General features: G+C 41.0%; 2 protein-coding genes across 6 annotated transcripts in view; one reads left to right on the top strand and one right to left on the bottom strand.

Moving 5' to 3' along the window:
• Positions 1-4,640: 4,640 nt before the first annotated feature.
• On the bottom strand, positions 4,641-13,240 carry Tmem126b (transmembrane protein 126B). The gene is made up of 5 exons (XM_021168053.3): positions 13,119-13,240; positions 9,842-9,963; positions 8,052-8,245; positions 6,826-6,937; positions 4,641-6,393 (listed from the first exon to the last, which is right to left on the bottom strand). Exons 1-5 carry the CDS (start codon positions 13,197-13,199, stop codon positions 6,210-6,212), a joined length of 693 nt encoding a protein of 230 aa, XP_021023712.1. The 5' UTR covers positions 13,200-13,240; the 3' UTR covers positions 4,641-6,209.
• Positions 13,241-13,461: 221 nt separating this feature from the next.
• Positions 13,462-22,741, top strand: part of Dlg2 (discs large MAGUK scaffold protein 2) — a 2,003,181-nt gene continuing 1,993,901 nt past the window's right edge. Inside the window, exon 1 of one of the 5 annotated variants that reach the window (XM_085841534.1) lies at positions 13,462-15,100. In XM_085841534.1, the coding sequence (XP_085697660.1) occupies positions 15,082-15,100 (19 nt within the window). In that variant the 5' untranslated portion in view covers positions 13,462-15,081. The remainder of the gene's footprint in view (positions 15,101-22,741) is intronic. The other 4 variants (XM_029479404.2, XM_085841522.1, XM_085841524.1 and 1 more) reach the window with 4 other exon arrangements.

Genomic DNA, 22,741 nt, shown 5'->3' with positions numbered 1-22,741 from the left:
TGCATGATGAAATATCTTCCTTGTCCCTCGTTAATACTCTTTGTTATAAAATCTACTTTAATATAAACATACCTACTCCAGAAACTTGATTAGTTTTAGTTTAAGAGAGGCCTCCCATGTGTGTCCACTGTAAATGTTTCTGCTCGGAAGGGTATCCTGGGACTTGGAAGCCGAGGAACCACACAGCTCTGAGGTGGGACAGTGTCCCAAGGGAAGGGTGTCTCGAGACAGGGGAGCTGAGGAACCTTACAGCTTTGAGGTGGCTTCCTCAGCAGAGGCATGGCAGCTCCTAGGGGAGGGTATCCCCAGCTGAGCTGAGGAACTCAGGAGTCTCAACCCCACCCCTCCTCTTTGCATCTTTTCTTCCTCTCTTCATTATTGCTTCTTCTTCTTCTTCTTCTTCTTCTTCTTCTTCTTCTTCTTCTTCTTCTTCTTCTTCTTCTTCTTCCTTCTTCTTCTTCTTCTTCTTCTTCTTCTTCTTCTTCTTCTTCTTCTTCTTCTTCTTCTTCTTCTTCTTCTTCTTCTTCTTCTTCTTCTTCTTCTTCTTCCTTCTTCTTCTTCTTCTTCTTCTTCTTCTTCTTCTTCTTCTTCTTCTTCTTCTTCTTCTTCTTCTTCTTCTTCTTCTTCTTCTTCTTCTCCCTCCTCCTCCTCCTCCTCTTTTTCTTGGCTTCTTCCAACCAGTCACACCAAGCAGAAAATCTCATGAAAGAGATTGGAGGGTTCAGAGCATGGAGGGACAAATCCAGGGATGGCTGCTTTCTGTCCCCAGGAGCAGACAGCAAGGAACTGGACAAAGGGGCAGCGCTTGTATAGGATTCCTGAGGAGTGGAGCTTTTCAGGGCAGAGATTTTCAGAATGAGAATTGGTAGGATTTCAAGTGGTAGAAGCCCAGGAATTGGTGGAGTTTTCTGTTCAGGTATTGGTGGGCTTCCTGCTCAGGGATTGGTGGGGTTTTGTGGGAAGCTCAGGGATTGGTGTCTCTTTTTCACCCTCTTTTCCCTGCCTGCATCAGGCTCATGGGTGGGTTAGGGTGGGAAGTCCTTCCCAACTTCAGTTGCCATCTCTGTGGAACTGCTGGGGTGTGAGGTGGGTGAGTGGAGAGGAGGCAGTGTCTCTGCACAGCTCCTCTGGACTGTAGACAGCTCCTCTGGACTGTAGAGAGCTCCTCTGGGACTGCTCCTGCAGTTGCAGGAATGGCGGTTTGACACCGTGGACAGCTCCTGTAGCGCCCATGACAGCTGCAGACTGAGAAGATGTCCTGATGCTGCCATTTTGGACAGCTCCTGTGGGACACTTTATTTTGGCAGCTGTGAGCTGGGCGCGGGAAGGAGGGGCCTGGTACTGCTTTGATGGCTTTTCTGGCGCACTGCTCAGGGACTATATGCACACACATGTGCTTACCACTCTAGAGGGGATGGGACCTGGGAGAATGGAGTTGATCAATAAGGCAGAGTAAAGTATCATAAAGACAACTTTATTCTGAGCATCAGACAGTTTTACTCTGAGGGCTAAGAGGAATCAAATGAGTTGTGTACCTTGTTTGCTCCATCCCCATGAGATAACACAATAAAAAGGAGCCACTTTTGATACAGAAGACAGGCCTTCCCTAGACACCTACCTAAGGGTTATAATTGCTGTGATTAAACACCACGACCAAAGCATTTGTGGGAAGAGTTTATTTGGCTTATCCTTGTGTATCACTGTTCATCCTTAAAGGAAGTCAGGACAGGAACTCAAACAGGGTAGGAACCTGGCTAGAGGAGCTCATGCAGAGGCCATGGAGGAATGCCGTTTACTGGCTTGCTCATTTTGGCTTGTTCAATCTGCTACCTTACAACGCCCAGGACTACCAGCACAGGGATGGTATCATCCACAACGATCTGCACCCCCTATCAATCACTAAGAAGATACCCTAGAGTTGGTATACACTGCCTCTTATGGAGGCATCTTCTCAGTTGAGTCTCTTTAGGATGACTGTAGCTTGTGCCATGTTGACACAAAATCCTTGATCTTGGACTTTTCATCCTTCACCCTGTGAGAACATCCTGCTGCTTACAAACCTGCTGGTAACATTTCTTTCAGCATCTCAAATAGACTGACAGCAGCTAACAGACTTCCTAAGAGTTGGGGACTGTTTTGATCTCTCTATCCTGTTTAATGAGGCATGTGAGTTTCACTCCTCATTTCTGTGAAGTAGCGTACTCAGAGCCATTCTGTGGTCAGTAGTGAAGCTAGATTTGATCCAGTATATACTTTTCATTATATGCTATTTGCCTCTAGAACTTTGCTACTTTCCACGACTAATTCAACTTCACCTTTGGGCTGAGGCATAACAGGCCATTTTCAATTGTAGAAAATATGCATGCATACATGCTTGTGTGTGTGTACACTTGTGCGTACTTGCCTGTGCTTATGCATTGACACCCAAGGAGGGCATCAGGTGTCTTCCTCTATTATTCTGTCTTACTCACCAGGGTCTCACTAAATTGAACTTTGTGGGTTTTGGCAAGCCTGGTAGACATAGGACCCACTGTTCCTTTTGTCTCTGCCCCAGTCGGTGCTGGTGTAATAGGCATGCATGGGGTCATGCTTAGCTTGTTATGTGGGTGTTGGGATTCCAACTATGGTCCTCATGTCTGAGGAACAGGTGCTATAAACTTTGAACCATTTCTCTAGCCCTAGAAAAGTCAGTTTGAAGTAGATAACTATGGTGTGGTGACTCAGCTTCCAAATAGCAGAGGAAATGAAGAAAGGCCAACCTTGCTGTATTTCCAGTGTTACCAGTTTCTAATATAACATATACAAGAATGACCTGTGGGGTTTCATTCCACACCTTTTCTCATCAGAATGAAGATAAATATACAGTTGAGGAATGTTTTAGCAGATTTCATTTGTTATGAATTATTTTGTTTAGATTTTTGTCCTTCTTGAGAGCAGTGATTGAATCATTACACATCTGGTTTTTAATGTAAGACATACAGATGTATGATATTTAAATTGTAAGCAAAGACAATTTATGTAATTAAGAGCATGCCTAGGATATGGATTCAGGGTAGAGAGAAGAGGGACGTTTTTCTCTATGAGACATAGATGTCCTTACATTCATAGATAACACAGGGGTAGTGGTTCTCAACTTTCCCAATGCTGTGACCCTTTAATTCAGTTCCTCAGGCTGTGGTGACCCCCCCAACATTAAATTATTTTCATTGCTACTTAATAACTGTAATTTTGCTCCTGTTATGAATTGTAAATATTTTTGGAGATAAAGGTTTGCCAAAAGGGTCATGACCCATAAGTTGAGAACTGGTGAGATAATGTTAAGCACATGAAGTTGGCTTTTCAAAGGGAGAGGTGTTTAACCTGTTTTCCATCCAGAAGCCTGGAGTGGACATGATTAACAGCCTGGTAACCTTTGTGCTATTTGTGTGGCCAAGGCCATACTGAATCCTCCCCCAGGCCTGTATCATGAGCTTTCTTTTCTCAGCCAATCTCTTAGAACTATCTTTATGAAAGATGTCACATGTACTTTACCAAGTTTTGATGTAGTGATGCCTTAAGCTTTGTTGTGCATATGGAATTGAATTACCACTAGGAAACTTTTACCAAATTGTGCTGTGCTTAAATATGCCTAAAATAAACCACACAAGGTCAGACTCAAGGTTTGAACAAACAGCAGCTACTGAGTCATGTTGAACTGCTTGCTTGGATCATTACCGATGATCACAGAGACCCCTACAATGGCTGCCCAATGTGTGGGGCTTGACTCTTGGAGAAGGTAAGAAAAAATTTCTGTAAACTGAAGTGGAGAGTAGGAGTTTTGTCCTCTTATCCAAATAGTCCCCACTGTAACTGATAGAGCGAAATAAGCATAGGTTCTTCTTAGACCTCTAGGGTAAAGCATTTTACAGTTATTGAGATGTTTGTCAGGATTCAGAAACAAATTATTAAGACCAATAGCTCTGCAACTTCATAAGTGACTATAAAATTCAACCCTTGCTTTCCTAAACAAGGAACCACTTGTTTTGGTAACTGGAAGCACATAGGAGCTAATGCAAAAAGAGCCCAGAAAAGGGCAATAAAATCCCTGTCAATTATTTTGCAATCTGGAATTCAGTAATGTATTGCTTGAACCCTTTCAGGAGGACCATTAAAAAGTTGTCAGTTGGACACATCTTGGCAGAGCCAGGTAGGTGGACTCTGAAGCCACTTCTTGTGGTACTGAGCCCAATGTGTTTAGGGCTGGCCTTCCTGAACAGACCAGAATTCAGAGCCCTCCAACTCTGCAGCCCACTCTGCTGTCCTTCTCAGGCCCAGTGGGGAGGGGAGTCTAATGAAGGCTTGAGTTAGGCAGTGGCACTGCTACATGAGCCTGGAGCTTAGCTACTTCCACAGTTTGGTTTTTGTATTTCTCATTGTGGGAATGACCCACTGTAAACTGAAGTGGTGCCTTTACGGAGACCATTTATCTCTTTGAGGATAACCCCGTGTGATTATTTGTGAGCACAGGGACCTCCATGCATTCTCCTTTTTATTGAACTTTTATTGATTGTGAATTTCATACCATGCACCCCAATCCCACTTATCTCATTGTCCTTTTGTACACTCTTCCCTTGCAACCTCCTGACAAAAGAAAAAAAATCTTGTTGTGAGGCTGTAGGTTGTCACACAAGGTAGTGTGTCCCCACAGTATAACCCTTTTTAAGATTTATTTATTATTATTCATAAGTACACTGTTGCTGTCTTCATACACACCAGAAGAGGGCATCAGATCTCATTATGGGTGGTTGTGAGCCACCATGTGGTTGCTGGGATTTGAACTCAGGACTTTCAGAAGAGCAGTCAGTGCTCTTAACAGCTGAGCCATCCTGCCAGCCCTTGCCCACACTTCTTTACTTGCAAATGTTCATTTCAATGAGTCACTGGTCTGGTCAGGATTCCTTTCAGATATTCTGTTGTTGCCCTGTTATGGAGATCCTGCAGCTTTGGGCCAGCCTTCTTCATGCATTCCAGAAGTTCAGAGATGGGATAGATGAGCAAGCATACCTTGCTTTCTGGGCTAAATGCAGGGCCCATTCTCCTAAGTGCTGCAGCTGGTAAGGTGTGGGGCCAGCATTCCTGCTCTCATGCCTTCTGGGCCAGCTCTTCCAGGATGCCCAGGTGAGGGGTGGAGCCTGCACAGCCCTCAGACACCAACCCGGACCCAAGAAGTCCACCAGTCTTTGGTGGTAACAGACCGTCTGCTTCTGCAGAGCCTTGGACCCGGACATGGCCCTTGGTAGTAGGACCATGGTAGTAAGGCCAGGACCTTACCATAGCCTTAGGTGGCATCACGGGCTACTCACATCAGGCTGTTCCTCACTACCCTCAAGTCTCCTGTTCTGTCTCTCTTCACTGCATGCATCCTTCTGCTTCTCTTTCTCTTCCATCTCTCCACCACTTACTTACTCATCTTAGTGACACCTGGGGCCTTTGGGGTTATCTCAGGAGTGCTATACCCTGCCAAGGCAGGGGACATGTTGGGTGTGGTCTGCCCACCTGGGCCCTGTGGTGCTGAACTGGGGCTCATCTCAGGTTTGCTCTCACCTTCTATATTTTCCTTTCTTATGACCTTCCCATTCCTCTAACATTTAGCTCATTTTCCTTTCCCATGAAATATCATTGGCCTCAATAGTTAACAGTTTCAGTCTCAGTTCCCTCAGAGTATGCATCTCTCATGCCATCTTATAACATGTGTTCATATTTCTTACTCCTCTTCTAAGAAGTCTTTCTTTTTTTTTTCTTTTTGGTTTTTTGAGACAGGGTTTCTCTGTATAGCCCTGGCTGTCCTGGAACTCACTTTGTAGACCAGGCTGGCCTCGAACTCAGAAATCCGCCTGCCTCTGCCTCCCGAGTGCTGGGATTAAAGGCATTCGCCACCACGCCCGGCTTAAGAAATCTTTCTTTAGGGATCATTTCTTATTACATATAGCGTGTGACACATACCAGAAAATCACTGTATCTGCACAGGTCAGATCTGAGGCTCCAAACCCATTCCTACATACAATGAAGAAAAAAAGAAGAAACTTGTGTTTGTTTAACATTTATAACATTCATAATTACTGAGTATCTGATATATACCAGGCAAAAGTTCCTTTTCCCTCTTAGACCAGTGGCAAAGTCCGTCTATAAAAAAGTTCATTCCATTGAACCGGCTTCCATGGAGTCTTTGGTTAGTCATCAGGCACAGGCCTTGCACGTGCTTTCTCACATATACTGTAATGATTTAAGCCAGTAAACACTCCCATTATTATCTGAAAGAATAGAGGAATGGCCATTGCTTTCATCCCAGTTTGACAAAGGAGTAACCAATGGAGCATGACTCTTCCCTTTGGTGGCAGTGGAACAGTCTGATACCTGAAAATGGAAAAGAACCAGCAATGTCTCTGGGACTGACACACTAACAAATGCTACTCTTTTCTCGGGTCATTTCCAGTGTAGGTTTATCACTGTAGATAAGAACGTTGAATGCTAGTAGGCTATTTTGTTTTGATTAGCCTGTAGCTCAAGAAAAAGAGGAGTTTATCAGTGCCAGCCCTTCAATTAAACAACAAAGTAAAGAATTAGGAAGAGAAAGGGCTGGGAAGACAGTTCAGTCAGTAAAATGCTTGCCAGGTAATTGTGAGGACCAAAGTGTGATCCCCAGAACCCAATACACACACACACACACACACACACACACACACACACACACACACACACACACACACACGGAAGTGGGGAGGTGTGGGGACCAGGTGAGCAAGAATAAAGAAAAGAGGAAGGGAAGGAATGGATGGATGGACTTACTTAACTGCCAAACGTCCATTTTTATAGAAAGCCAAAGCACTGGGGTAGGAAACGCCGCATGCCATGCCAATTAGCGCGCTCCTTAGAACACAGCTTTCCTTGCTTATGTCACCTAGACGGCGAGAGAAAAGTTAGCCTCTCTTTGAGACTTAGGATAACTACTAAAGTGAAGCTGTCTATCAAAGCACACTTACTTTGCTGTTTGCAACCACAGGTAAACAGTAAATAGAATATTAGGAATTCAAAGCCTGGGACTTAAGAGGCTTAACTGCACCTTGTTTTGAAACTCTTCATTGTATGTTAACACACGGAGATTTACTATTTATATGTGCCTTTTTTGTTTTATTTTTTGAGACAAAGAGTATCTGGGCAAAAGCCCTGGCTGTCCAGGAACTTATAGACCAAGTTGGCCTCAGACTCACAGATATTCAAATGCCTCTGCCTCCCAAATGCTGGGATTACACTTGTGTGTGCTGTTTACAGAAGCAATGCCACAGTAAAACATACTAAACTATCATGTCACATACTTGGACATATGTATTTTTTACTACGTGTCAGGTATACATGTTAGTATCAGGAATACAACTGTCATTAAAAAGAGATGTCTGGGTGAGCATGGTGTCAGATGCTATTAATCCCAGCACTAGAAAGGCAGAGGCAGGTGGATCTAGTTTGAGGCTACCCAGGTCTACACAGCAAGTTTCAGAAGAGCCAGGGCTACACACAGAAACGCTGTCCTGAAAAAGAAAGAGAGAGAGAGAGAGAGAGAGAGAGAGCGAACACTTCTAGGCAGTCTACTAGAAAAGGAAGTAATTAGAAAGACAACCGATCAGAAGGGCTGGAGTTATGGCTTAACACTAAGTGCACTTGCTGCTCTTACAGAGGACCCAGGTTTTGTTCCAACATGGTGGTTCAAAGCCACTCCTAACTCTAGTTCTGTGGAGAGTATCACTTGCATGATTAGGACTACTGTGTACAACAACAAAAAAACAATCTTATTCTGAGCATTCCAGTAACTTTTTTGTGTATGTACCTAGCTGTACTATAAGTAGTTGGTTTGTATAATCTCAATAGAAAAAAAAAATCCTTGTAAAAAAAAAAAAAAGCAAAAACAATGACTACTGTGTAGAGCAAACCAAGAAATATATAAAAATTATACAAATGTTTGTTAATGAGTAACTTTAATTTGTTATAGCTACATTATACATTGATGAATTTAAACTTACCTGATTGCAAAGCATCTGTTACAAAGAGCTTGTAAGAAACGATGGTAGCCAAAACTGGAAGTGTAGTCAGGGATGCATAGGTCTTCAAAGCTTCATATTTAACCTTGAAACTGTTTCGGAAAACTAAGTTTGCCATTATGCCAGACAAACTATTACTTGTTCCAAAGATCAAAGTTCCATGTATATTTAAAGTCCTAACGGGAACAAAGACAAAAGTTTAACATAACATTCTTCAAATGAGTCCCATGTTTACCCAGCATCTCATATTTCTTGTTATTAAAATAATTGTCTCAAAGGAAAAAATGGCTTAGGATCATCTAGAAAAAAAGCTATTTTCACATGGTTAGCCTGTCTAGAAAAGAACTATTTGTGAATTGGCCCAGATACTTCTAAAATAATTTGTCTGTGGTTTATAAACTTCAGTGAACGAGATCTGCCATATTTTTTGACCTAACTCTGGCTCCTACCTGAATGGAGAAAGCTCTGAAGTCTAATTGCTATTTAACTTAATCTCGAGTTCTTTTAATAAAAGTCAAAATTGTAGTATGAGATCACTGTGCCATAGTCCTTTCCGCATTCTCCATCTCTTCAGTCCTCCGGCACTTTGGCTGAGATCATCGGCATCAGTCTCTTTCACACTAGTCAGAGTTCACACTACTACTGCCTGCTATCTTGCTTTGGGGATCACTTGTCTTTGCCTCAAAGGCTTGAACTGCTACATCCACCTGGAATTTCTATGGGTTTCTGGGGATCCAAACTGCAGTGTTTACACATGCAGAGCTTTGACCACTGAGTCATCACCCTAACCTTGCTAAACTGACTAATATAACTGTCCATCAGTATAATACAAGTAGCCTTCAAAATGCTTTCATACTAATTACTTTTAATTTAGAAAATATTTGTATAAATAATATCTCAGCAATACGTTTGGGCATATTTTTAAGAAGCAAAAGAAGGGGTTTGGTTCCCAGAACCCACATCTGAGGGCTTGCAACAGCTTCAACAGTTCTATTGTATCAAAGCCCTTCTCTAGCTTCCTCTTCCTCTGGAAGCTTTCTAGCATGTTCGACATAAATGGCATACAGTCACACACACACACAAAGTCTTATAAAAAGAAGCAAAAGAAATTATCCAGAGTCTAACAAACCAATATTTCAATTCACTGGCATTTTTGCTCAGTTTGTAATCAACTCAAGAACTGGTTTTTTTCTTTCTCCATGAACTATTTACTAGAAGAGTCTTCAGGACTTTTGTAAAGGCATCTTTTGGAACTTCACTGTTGCCAATTCTCCCCAACCCCACCACCCCCATATGTAACTATCTAGACCAGTGGTTCTCAACCTTCCTAATGCTGTGACACTTTAATATAGTTCCTCTTGTTTTGGTGACCCCATACCATAAAATTATTCTGTTGCTACTTTATAACTGCAATTTTCTAACTGTTATGGATTGTAATATAAACATATGCAATGCAGGGCATCTATGCAACCTCCAAAGGGGCCACGCCCCATAGGTTGATAACCACTGAACTAGAAGAGTCTCGTCTTAGACAAATGTTTAAGATAGCAATTCAAGCTGCCACTGGAATCAGAGTAATTGAAAGAGATAGTCAAAGTCTAAAGGAAAAACGTTTTGGCAAAATGTTATATAGCTACGCTACCCGGGAAATAAAAACTTTTGAGGTGACAAAAAGAAGCAAAAGAAGTAAGTAGTTTCTTAACCCTCCGAGACTGGGACTAGGAAGGCTGCACAAGTAAAGTAATGGGATCAGTTATCACTGTGTCTCTTACTTGTCGTTTCTATAATGTTCAAACTTCTTTTCTATAATTTCAGAGATTATCGGGCTTCTGAACTTTGCATCTCCTAGAGAAGGAATCAGCTGACCATGTTTATAAAGTGCCATCTTGATGTCCTGGAAAACACAAAATCTCAGAGTCATAATAGTGAACAACACTAATATTGCATAAAACTTTATAAAACTATGTTCAGACTAAGTCCATTTAGGGTCTAGGAATGTGCTAGGTACCTTGTTATCTGCTTTCACATATTTTAAAAAACCAATTCAATCAACAGTTACTAGACTCTTGACAGTTAAAAGATGGGGTGTTTTTTGTTTTGTTTTGTTTTTGAGTTACATAAAAACTGGGAAAACGACTATTTCTGTGTTTGCATGTGTGGTGGTTTGAGGAAGAATGGCCCCCCATAGGCTCATATATTTGAATGCTTAGTTATCAGGGAGGAGCACTGGCATTATGTGGGGATTTAGAAGGATTAGGAGTTGTGGCTTTGTCTGAGGAAGTATTTCACTGAGCATGCATGGCCTTTGAGATTTCAAAAACCTATGCCAGGTCAGGTGCTTCTCTGTCTCTTTGTCTGTCTGTCTGTCCATCTGCCTGCCTCTGCTGCCTGTGGATCAGGATATACTGTTTCAGTTCCAGGGCTGTTAAAATGATAATGGACTAACCCTGTGAAGCTATGAGCAAGTCTTGAACTAAATGTTCTCTATTATAAGAGTTGCTGGGGTCATGGTGTCTTTTCACAGCATTAGAACAACGATTAAGACAATAGATGAGAAAACTGAGTTTCAGAAAGCTTGTCTTGCTACTGAGATAGTGATTTTGTTTTCCTTCAGCATAGCTTCCTCTGTTCATTCCAAAAGAGTAGAAGGCCCAGCTTTTTTAATCCTCTTGAAGTAACAGCAGAAATAATACCTGCATGTTGACAAAGATCTATCTTTGTCTTAGGGTTTTATTCCTGTGTAGCAAAACCATGACCAAGGCAACTCTTACAGAGAAAAACATTTAACTGGGGCTGGCTTTCAGTTTCAGAGGTTTAGTGCTGACTAACAGTTTCAGAGGCATTATCATCATGGAGGTAAGTAAACACAGTGGCGTGTAGGCAGGCTTGATCTGAAGACAGCAGGAGACTGTGTGTTTAGCTTGAGCACAGGAAAGCCCACCCACCCACAGTGACAAACTTCCTTAACACTGCCACACCTTCTAATATTGCTACTCCCCATGAGCAAAGCATTCAAACATGCAAGTCTATGGGTTCCATTCCTATTCAAACCACCACACTTGTCTTCTCTCATGAAAGCCTAAGCCAGTTTGGGAGGTTATTTTGGGGCTAAGGGAAGGTAGGAGAGAACAGAAAGTGCTTTGGAAAGTGGAGAAACAACAACAACAACAACAACAACAAGCAGTCAGAGTTGGGTACTGTTCCGGCCTGGGAAGAGGGAGTGCACCATAGTTATCTTGGACTTTATGTTGCAATTCAGTTTTCTAGTAGGGCCTAGGGTAGAAAGCAGGCAGGGTCTTTGTCAGAAATAGCTATGTGATATACTGTGAAGCCTGGACAAAGGGAATGAACTCAGGGTTTGTAAGGTCTCTGTGTCCCATGTGATAAGCCAATAGTTGCCCACATTAAGAACCATAAGAGTTTCACCAAGAGATTAAAAAATAAATTCCAGATTCCCTTTTGAGTTTCTGGTTATACATAAGACTTTTGGGTCTTTGTGGAAAACACTTGTTAAATCCTTTGGTACTATGACATTTTATGTACCTTAAGAGTATTTCATTTCATTCAAACAAAGATATATGGACACTTTCTACAAATCCAAAATTTTGGTTTTAAATATTTACTTATTTCATCAGTGAGATGTCTACTGATTCAAAGTTCAGTGCTTTTTATTTTTTGCTCTACATTTTCTAGATTAATCGATGAAAAGTTATAAAGTCAAAGGTTCATTACAGATGACATGCTAACATTTATAAGTGACGAGCATATAATAAGCCTAAAATTAATGAAAAAAAAAAATGGAGCCTGACTCCAGGAAATCAACACACACAAAGAATGGGTTCCTTGATCTTCTTAAGGTGGTATACGATTGATCAAAAGACCAGTATTTCTGCCTTAATACAAAACAGCATGTAAGTCAGTTCTTTAAGATAGCTGAGAAGGGGGGGGGGGCAGAGCAGGCATAAAATACTTTACAAATTATAATTTTTGGGGGGGACTAAACTTACATCTTTTGCTCCCCCTTTCTGCTATCCAAATGGAAAAATGGAAGAAGAAATAGTATTTTCTAAGGAGGATTTTCTAACCAATCCATCTAGTGTATGATGAAGGCAGATATCAATAGCATCATGGCTAATCCAAAAAATGTAGAGAAATTTTTGTTCTGTTCTCATCCAATCCCCTGAACAGCCCTCTTCACCACCCACAGAAAATTTCCAGGCCTTTAAGACAGCTTTGGGGAAAAGGGTACCCACAATTATGGCTGCAGGACAGTCAATATTGAAATAATAAAAAGCAACAGCAAATATTTTTGGCATCTGGCATTTGCAAGGTTTTCACTACACTCTCCTTAATTAAAAAGATATAGATTATTAACTTGCCCAGAGTTTTTTGTTTTGTTTTAACTTATTTTTGTGCTGTTGGTATAGAAGCCTGGGCTTCAGGCCTGACAAGTGCTCCATCATCAGATTCCAAGGAAGTCTTTCAGCAAGAACTGAAAATGAAGATTTTTGCCACAACCAACTTTTAATCTGAGAGTTAAGGAAGTTCAAAGTCACTCAACTGATCAGATCACCATCCTTATACAAGTTAAGTGCATTTGTGTGGGCGTATGGCCTGCAAAGTGTTTGTGTGTTGTATTTTTAAGTGTATTATTTGACCTTCAGAATTTTATTCAACATGATTTGTCCAGCCGTGGTGTATATTAGGTTCTCGGGTAATCAAAAAGGTGAATGCATTCAAGAAGCCATCATAACCTGGCGTTAAGTCAGAACACACCAAATCAATAAAAGGCAGGAGACTTAAACAGAATGAGAGAACTAGAGGTCGGGCCGGGTGGGGTAAGGCGATAAAGTATTTGTAATTGAAGAAAGGTCCTCGGGAAAGAGAAACATGCTGTATTTAATCGGTTTAAGACTTCAGGTCTACGTGGTTCGGAACTAGAGATTTGATTACACTCTATATAAAGTCGGGCTCAGTTCTATTTGCTCAAATCCTTCACGTGCATCATCTCCGAGGAGGCGACCCACACCACCCTAGATTTCCGCCTACCTGGGGTGCTTCCCTATTTCCCTCCTGCACAACACCAGCAACCTTCGACTCCAACCAACTTGGTCGCTCGGACGCCGCCATCTTGGCGCCTCACGTGACTGACAGGAGGGCGTGGCCGGAGCGCCTGGGGCGGGACTTGCAGCTGTCTGACAGCTCGTACCTTTAGCCCAGTACGCCTCCACCCAGTCAAAAGCCGCGCCCTCCAGCCGGGCGGAGATTGGGCGTGGCGTCCCAGATCTGCAATCGCTCATTGGCTCCGAGGAAGGCTCAGGGTCAGGGGCCCGCCCCTAGCCAGCCTTGCCTTGTCCTCCGCCAAATTGTCAGCCTGGCCAACCTGAAGGGAACCAGGGGCGGTTCGGGCGCAGGCCTGTTGCTGAGCGCCTTCTTCTCAGGGCGGCTGGGGTAACCGAGCCCTGGTAGTTCCTTCGGCCCGGTCGGTGTGTTAAGGCTGTGGTTTCTAAGGTTCCTCCTCAGAGCCTCCAGCCCGCCTCCCTGGCGCGGCCACAGCAGCACAGGCTAGCCTGCTCTCTCCAGTCTTCAGTCCCCATAGTCCATCCTCAAGCCCCGCTTGGAAAGGGTTCAGTTAGAAATCTCCCTTTTCCCTGCTCCCCCGAAGAGCCCTGGTCGGCCAGTGTTTTAGGGGTGGAGGGTGCTGCGAGGAGGCCAGGCGCGCTTCCGTGCACGTGAAATGCCCAGCAGCGTCTGCCAGACCCGCAACCCCCGACCCTCCAGTCTCCATGTCTTAGGCAAGCCAAATTCGAGAGTTATATAATTTCTAGTGCTGCTGTTTCTCTTGCCCGAGGAAACACTTCATCGCTTGGAGGGTGCAGGACATTTCGGTGCTCTTCTGTATAAGATCGGGGTGTGGGCAGGGGTGGCCAGCGGTGGCAGAGAAATGTCTTTTCTGCAAAAGGAAGGTGGGTAGATGGGAGAGAGACTGAGAAAGGGTGGATGTGGAAGCCAAACAGCTGCACTCTCATTTAGGAAATCGCGGACTATTTGCATAGTGTGTGATTGCATGCCTAATACTACTACAGCGTCTCTGAAAACACCTTTTGGGGAAGGTTTGGTTTCTCCTTTCCAGCAGCCTCAGTGTTTTTCCTCGCCGGATAGGAAGCTGCTTGTTTGCGAAGAGATGGCATGATGTGAATGACTCCAGTGTGAAGAAGTCTGCTTCGCCAAATCATCCTGCATCAAGTGCCCATTGAATAGCACTGTCACTTTAATGTCTCCATGCCAAGGGATTGCTTTCCTTCTTTTCAATCCTCTCAGTTAATACACAGGAGGATCAGAATCTGAGGGGCATTAAGGATCAAGGCTTGGGGGCTTGGAGAGCACAGAAGAAAAATAGGAAAGTGACAAGCTGGATCGTGTTTTACTGAGGGGGCGAGAAACAGAACCAGTAAATAGAAGGGGCCTTTGAATCTCTCTTTTGCCCCCAGAAAACTGTCCAAACTCACACACCCCTGAAAAGACTAGAGTAAGACGTTTTTAAAAGTATTTTTGAAGGGGAAGTTTAAACTTTTTCCTAAAAATTGATGCTCTTTATTACGAACCATCTCGAACATGTATAAATTAATAAGTCAACCGTCCTAAAATTGGTTTGTGCCTTAATTGAGTTAGTTATTGAACATCTAAAAGTGTTGCTGCCTGAAGAGGAGTTTTAGTAACATTTTCTATGCGTACGATAACTTTCTCAGCTTTTAAAACAAGAATATATATTTTACAAAAATTGAAAAACTTGCTATTTTTTTTCTTTGAAGACCTTGGGCAGTGTAATGTTTGGTTGTGGAGAAAGGCATCATTTTTTTCTTTATTTGAAATAGAAGACTCAGCCTGGATATCAAGGCTGAACGGTGAAGAGATTTGCAACAGTTAACCTGGTTCCATCTCCATTCAGCTGGATCAAGCAGAGACTGAAACTCAGAGATCTTGAGTCCAGAGTCAGTGGAGAGACCCAAGAATGCCAGTCAAGAAGAAAGGTGGGCTATGAGGTTCATACATAACATATGATTTTCCTTTTTCTTGGCTGTGGTTTTTGTAATTTAAATTGTATTCTATTGCAGAGCAAAATTTTGCCTGGTTTTGAGTAAATACTTAATGCAATGAATATCTGCTCAGTAGTACCTTTTCAGTAATATTTTGTTATAGTAAAGTTAAGGTAATACTATAGACATATGTAAATTAATAAACCAGGTAGTTAATGTCACCATTTATAGTCATAGTAGATTCGGTGCTATAGATTTGGGGTTTAAAGCTCAGTTTAAATAATCTTTTAAAAAGAAACTTGTACAGTGGAGTTTCTCCCCATGAGCTTGATACTTATTGAATGATTATGTAGGTGTAACATATGGCAATATTTGTAAAATTACAGTTTTATTTCTTATACTTAAAAATAGACTTCATACTTGAATTTATTCCAGTATAAGTCTTCACTCTTGTGGTAATTCACAACTTTGATAATTTATTTTATTATTCAGTAACATGTTTTGGGAAATTCCCTCAAGTAAAGCATATACTTGCTCTTTTCTTCCTTTCAATAACCCTTATCACTTTGACCAAAATCCCATGGGGTTCCTGGAACATGGTCTATTATAGATCAGAGACCTTAAGGGTTCACCTTTAGCTGAGATGAACTTTATTCCACAGGAGCTTAGTGAAATTAGACCTTTATGGTTTTACAGATGACATCAGTAATAGTTTATGGAGAATTTTGAATAAAAATTTAGACCACCTTTGAAGTTTACTGTTCTGGGCTAGTATAGATGTGAATGTTGTCCAGTTATGTTGATTGCTATGATATTGAATTAGAGACCTAAACTGTAGGTTACATCTAGAGAATTCATATGGCGTTTTATGTTGTTTAATACATTGACTGCTGGGTTTGGAAGATGTATTAAAAACACAGTCAATGAGATGCTTTTTTTTGGAAAATTGTCCATGTAAAGGGGGACAGAGCTACCAGAAACTGTTGAACCATCTAGAATTGTACTTTTGCACCCTGGGGTGGAAAAGTTGAATTGTTTCCTCCTTTATCATTCCCTGCAAGACTACGTACTGTAAGAGGAGAGCCGTCTTTGATATTTTGGAGCTGTACCTGGACATGATTGGTTTATATGGATCAAGAAAGAAAGGTTTGGGACATGTAGCCAATAAACAATGTCTTTGATTTCCTTAACTCAGTGTGTGTTTTTTTTTTGTTTTTTGTTTTTTTTTAAACTTTCTACCATTTCTGCTGATAAATATTTTTTGAAGTACCTTATTTCATTTTGCTTATAATTAAAAGTGACAGAGAGAGAAGGAAGGGAGGAAGAGAAGAGGAGAAACCACAATTGATGAACATGTCCACAGACTGAACTCAAGGGTTCTAAAGCCAACAGGCTCAGTTTCTTAAAAGTTACTATATTTAAAAAACTTTCAGAAATTGTTCACATATTATTGAAAGTTAATAGTTCAAGAGAAAATTTAGTTATTCTCTTTGTCTTCCTTTCTTCTTTAAAAAGTGAGTGGATATAATGAGATTAAAATTTTAAAGGTTGTGAAGAAATTCTTCTAAAAATGTATATATTTGAATAACATTAACCTATAATGAATTGATCTAGAGAATTTATATTGTTCTTTAACAATATAAATTAAAATTATTAATATTAACATAGCTTTGAATAGAGGCAACTAGTCAAATTATTACATGTGTTTTGTTATTCTAATTGCTAAGATTGCTATGTCTATTGCTTCTACAATATAAGAAAAGTATTTGAGATTTTAAATTAGATTCTTTAGGTAAGACTGTCCTTCATTCTTATGAATACTTTTCCTCAGTTTGCTCCATGGTATAGATACGCAATGTGCTAGGATGAGCTAGACTCACTGTGATTTAAGATAACCACTCATTGTTAAATGCATCAGTTTCACCTTTCCTACCCACCCTCATCTCTGCACATGCTTACAGACCTGTTTTGTCAACTGAAGGCTCTTTTGTTTTGTTGTTATTGTTTTCTTGAGTTTCTTTTTAGACTTCAGGAATCTATTATCTGTAGAAGTAGCTTGATTTACTCACAATTAAACCTATAGAACAATCTTTGACATATTTTTGTTTGTAAAAATGTAAAGTTAATTCAAAGTAAGATATGATGCAAGACCATAGAGAGCTGAAGACACTCCTTGAATTGAATGAAAGAATGTCCTGTTGAGTTATTAATCCTACAACAAAAGTTAGTGATAGTTTGGGCTTCATGCTCTCTGTAGAAAATGCTGGTTTAAATTGTTCTAATAGGACTTTTTAGTGCAATGCAGTTTTATTTTTCAGCTTTAAAAAATCATAATTATTATGTATGGGAAGGCAATAATTCCTTTTATTAACTTGTGGTAGATCCCTTTCATGTCTGTGATTTTGTAAACATGCTCTAGTTGTCTTCTGGGTATCTATTATACTTCTGTAATCTACTCCTGATGTTTTGCAATTGCTCTCAGTGTTTAACCAGGTTCATATAAAGACATGTTTATCATATACTGAAATATTATTTTCATATATGAGCATTGACAACATATCTTCAGAAAGGAAGCTGGATATTTTATATTTTGTTGTATATAATTCAGAAATCTAAAATATGATGATGTTATATATATTATTGCCATGCTTAAAATTGAGATTGGTATTTCCTGGCTATAATCTTTTATAGCCTGACTTTTGGCTGACTATATTCTCTTTTTAAAAAAAAATCTTTTATTTATTTATTTATTTATTTATACTTCAGATTTTATTCCTTCTCCTGGCTCACCCTCCTACTGTTCTACATCCCATACCTCCTTCCCGCCCCCTGTCTCCACGAGGATGTGCCCACCACCTACCACCCACCCCTCCAGACCTCTAAACTCCCTCAGGCCTCCATTCTTTTGAGGGTTAGGTGCATCTTCTCTGACTGAACCCAGACCCGGCAGTCCTCTGCTGTGTATGTGTTGGGGGCCTCATATCAGCTGGTGTATGCTGTGTGGTTGGTGATTCAATGTCTGAGAGATCTTGGGGGTCCAGGTTAACTGAGACTGCTGGTCTTTCTACAGGGTCGCCCTTCTCAGCTTCCAGCTTTTCCCTAATTCAACCACAGGGGGCAGAAGCTTCTGTCCATTGGTTGGGTGTGAATATCTGCATCTGACTCTTTCAGCTTCTTGTTTGGTCTTGGAGGGCAATCATTATAAGTTCCTTTTTGTGAGCGCTCCATAGCTTCAGTAATAGTGTCAGGCCTTAGGACCTCCCCTTGAACTGGATCCCAATTTGGGCCTGTTACTGGACCTTCTTTTCCTCAGGTCCCTCTCCATTTCCATCCATGCAGTTCTTTCATACAGGAACAATTATGGGTCAGAGTTTTGACTGTAGGATGACAACCCCCTCCCTCACTTGATGCCCTGTCTTTCTGCTGGAGGTGGACTGTATAAGTTCCCTCTCCCTATTGTCAGGCATTTCATCTAAGGTCCCTCCCTTTGAGTCCAGAGAGTCTCTCACCTCCCACGTCTCTGGTGCATTTCGGAGGGTCCCCCCGAAACTCCTACCTCCCAAGGTTGCCTGTTTCCATTCTTTCTACTGGCCCTCAGAGCTTCAGTCCTTTCCCCTCACCCAATACCAGATTAGGTTCCTCTCTTCCCCTGACACCACCATACACTTTCCCTCCCACGTCCCTCTGGTCCTCCTCACTTATGCTTGCTTTCTTTTCCCTCCCAAGTGGGATTGGGGTGTCCTCACTTGACTGATTAGGTTGTTACAAGTGTCATTTCTGACTTTATCTGGGGAAGGGACCTTATGACTATTCTTAATCTTTCTTCATTTAACACTTTCTTCTTTGTTTGTCTCCAGCATTTTATGGATTAACCTAGTTGTTGTAGTATGCCACTGACTTCCACCAGCCTCTCATTACCAGTGGCTACTTTTTACATCTCTGTCATTTCTTTCTGTTGCTTTCTTGACCTGCCTGCTCGGTCTCTGGTGTGCTTTCATTACAGATGTGTGCTGCCTCATTTGGATTCTAGCTCGTGTTAAGTTAAAGACAATTTTTGGATGTTGTAAATAGGAGTACCTATGCATGAGTTTATTGATGGTTCTTGAATGGCTGCTGTTTCCCTTTTGCATTCGTGTTTCTAAGTTTATCTGTGATCTTTCATGTTTACCATGGCAGGCCTTTATCTAGATGCCTTTTCTAGTCATTTTCACCTTCATGTTTTCCTCAAAACTAATAAAACTTGAAAAAGTTATGCCTTGGATCTGCCAAGAAAAGACTGAAAAAAAATATCAAGGGTTTGAGAGTTTTCTAAATAAATAATTTACTATGGATGTCTCTGAAGTAGACTTCTCAGTGTTCTTAGAGAAAGTTTGGAAATCATGTAATCATAGATTCTTGATGTTGGAAAGCCACCGTCAATCCAAGAGTCATAAGGAGAGAATATTCTCAACAGAGAAATAAAAAAAATATTTTTGTGTGTTCATGTACTGATTTAGTATAACTGATGTTAGGAATCAGACAACAGTTATAAAATAAATTGATATAGTAATTGCTTTTATTGAATTCATGTTATATATTAGGAAAATTGCAAATAATATAGTAATTACTTCTTACATAAGATGTGTGACATGCTTAGTTTTGTGGAAACTGCTTATGCTTCATTCAAAATCGAACATTTAGTCTTCATTTTCAACTTGCTACTAATTACTTTTTGGGGTAGCAGAGTCTAGTCAGTGAGAACGCACGCACGCACGCACACACACACTCACACACACAGACACACACACTCACACACACACACTCACAGACACACACACACACTCACACACACAGACACACACACTCACACACACACACTCACAGACACACACAGACACACACACACTCACAGACACACACAGACATACACAGACACAGACACAGACACACACACACACACACACACACACACACACACACACTGGATTTAAAAATGTTAAGTTAAAGCTTTCAATTCATTCAATCATTCAATCCCTCACCATTATATAATTATATTCACTGAACAATAAGAACACTATTATTTTGTATTCATATGTTCTCTTTATATCCTGTTTTTAAATATTTATACTTTTCATGTCAGTGATTACCAAATATTTTATCATACCGCTCAGCTGCACAACACCTTTTATATTGAGAGCGCAGAATCTACTTCCTAGCCACAGTTCCTGCTCAGTAATTTGTAGCAGTCAAGATACAAAGGCTCTGTAGCCTCAATGGAGGTTGCTTTGTCAGCAAAGGGTCATGAGTTTTGCCTAGACTCTTCTGTCCAGTCATTTCAAATTCTAGCTAGTAAGCTTTCTGCATGGGTTCAGTTTTTAGTATGTCTTGCAAAACTATTTCAAGAACTATGGCCAAGTCACCTCTATTATGAAACTGTTGTTCTGACCCCATTTATTTGAGGCCTTTTTTGATCAAGAGCTGCTCATGGTGTCTCACACCCATTATCCAGTTTCTTAGGAGGATGAGGCAGGAGGATTGATATAGGTTTGAGGCTACCCAGGGCTACCACAGTAAGCTTCAGACCAGATTTAACTTCAGAGTTGAGACCCTGTCTCAAATACAAAGCAACAAGCTGAGAAGAGCAAGAAGAATAATGAAATGTAGAAAATCCTTAAAAATGAATGGTTTAATTTAAACTCCCAAAGACTGAGGATAAGATTTTGTAGCATCTCTCTACTGACGATGCTATCTTGTTAGTCCCTGAGGACCTACCTAACCCTGTCGAAGTAAGATTCCAAGGTTTTATTGGAGTGGGGACTATCATTCTGGAGCTCTAGGAGAGCTTTATCATTGAATTTTGATAGTAATATTTGAAAGAAAATTTCTAGATTCTAATTTATTAGGCTTCATAGGTAATGAATAAATTATTTTAAAAGAAATTTATATTCTATGTATATTCAATCCTTTATCACCCCACTAAGAGTTTGTTGTGTTATTACCATCTATCAGATGTGTTTCAGAGCAGCAATGGTATTCCATCTGTACTTTTATGATTCTTTTTAAAAACATAAAAATTATTTTATATGCATGAATGTTTTATTCACATTTACATATATGCATTAAGTGCATGCCTGGTGGCTGTGGAGGCCAGAAAAGAGTGTCCAGTCCTCTGGAGTTACAGGTGGTTGTGAGTCTCCATGTGGATGCTGGAAACTGAACATGGGCCCTCTGCAAGAATAGCAAGTGCTCTTAACCATTGTGAGTCATCTCTCCAGTTTCTGTCCATATGTTTCTTGAGATCTACTGGGATATAGATGTGGAAGTGAGAAATTATAACAATGCATAGTTTTGTTAACATATTCTGCCATGGAAACAGATGAAGAGGACTCAAGGCCATCTAAGGAAGATGTAATATTTAACACATGATACAGAAAATGATAGAACACAGAGCATAGTCAAGGTAGAAAAGGCAAGATGCTGTTTTAAATCATTATTTTTATGCTATGAATTATGTCGTCATCAATGTCCTCTTCCTCCTTCTCTTGTTCTACAGCACCAGCAGGATACCGTACAGAGAACCAGACCATTCTCAGAATATCAGGCTAGAAGAATATATAATAAGATAATCATAGGTTACACTTTTATTTATTTATTTAATTAAAAAAATTAGATATTTTCTTTTTTTAATTAGATATTTTCTTCATTTACATTTCAAATGCTATCCCCAAAGTCCCCTATACCCCCTCCCCACCCTGCTCCCCAACCCACCCACTCCCGCTTCCTGGCCCTAGCATTCTCTTGTACTGGGGCATATGATCTTCCCAAGACCAAAGGCCTCTCCTCCCATTGATGGCCTGACTAGGCCATCCTCTGCTACAAATGCAACTAGAGATACAGCTCTGGGGGGTGAGGGGGTACTGGTTAATTCATATTGTTGTTCCTCCTATAGGGTTGTAGACCCCTTTAGCTCCTTGGGTACTTTCTCTAGCTCCTTCATTAGGGGCCCTGTGTTCCATCCAATAGATGACTGTGAGTATCTACTTCTGTATTTGCCAGGCACTGGCATAGCCTCACAAGAGATAGCTATATCAGGGTCCTGTCAGCAAAATCTTTCTGGCATATGCAATAGTGTCTGAGTTTGGTGGTTGTATATGGGATGAATCCATGAGTGGGGCAGTCTCTGGATGGTCCTTCCTTCCGTCTCAGCTCCGAACTTTGAGGTTAGACTATTTTTAAATTTAAAATTACATTTATTTATTGTGCATTTGTTTGTACACATATATGAATGGCTTGAGATGAATGTATGAAGGTCAGAAGACAGCTTGCAGGAATTGATTCTGTCCTGACGTGACCTACCATGTGGGTCTCAGGGATGGAACTCAGGTCCTCGAACTTGGTGGCAATGACCTTACCAACCACGTCATCTTTTTTTTTTTTTTTTTTGAGACAGGGTTTCTCTGTATAGCCCTGGCTGTCCTGGAACTCACTTTGTAGACCAGGCTGGCCTCGAACTCAGAAATCCGCCTGCCTCTGCCTCCCAAGTGCTGGGATTAAAGGCGTGCGCCACCACCGCCCGGCCAACCACGTCATCTTGCCAGCCTCAATTTGGACTCTTGATGTATACATTTAGATATTTAGGAAATACTAATTTCTGCA

This window comes from Mus caroli, unplaced genomic scaffold (assembly GCF_978045245.1).
Source record: "Mus caroli unplaced genomic scaffold, Mus_caroli_1 scaffold_8, whole genome shotgun sequence".
Classification (NCBI taxonomy): domain Eukaryota; kingdom Metazoa; phylum Chordata; class Mammalia; order Rodentia; family Muridae; genus Mus; species Mus caroli.
This window is presented reverse-complemented; position numbering and strand designations above follow the sequence as displayed.

Coding starts and splice junctions, on each gene's coding strand:
- Tmem126b (XM_021168053.3), bottom strand. CDS start 13,199: ATGGCGGCGTCCGAGCGACCAAGTTGGTTGGAGTCGAAGGTTGCTGGT. Junction 9,964..13,118: donor GAAATAGGGAAGCACCCCAG/GTAGGCGGAAAT, acceptor TGTGTTTTCCAG/GACATCAAGATGGCACTTTA. Junction 6,394..6,825: donor AATGGACGTTTGGCAGTTAA/GTAAGTCCATCC, acceptor TTCCATTTTCAG/GTATCAGACTGTTCCACTGC.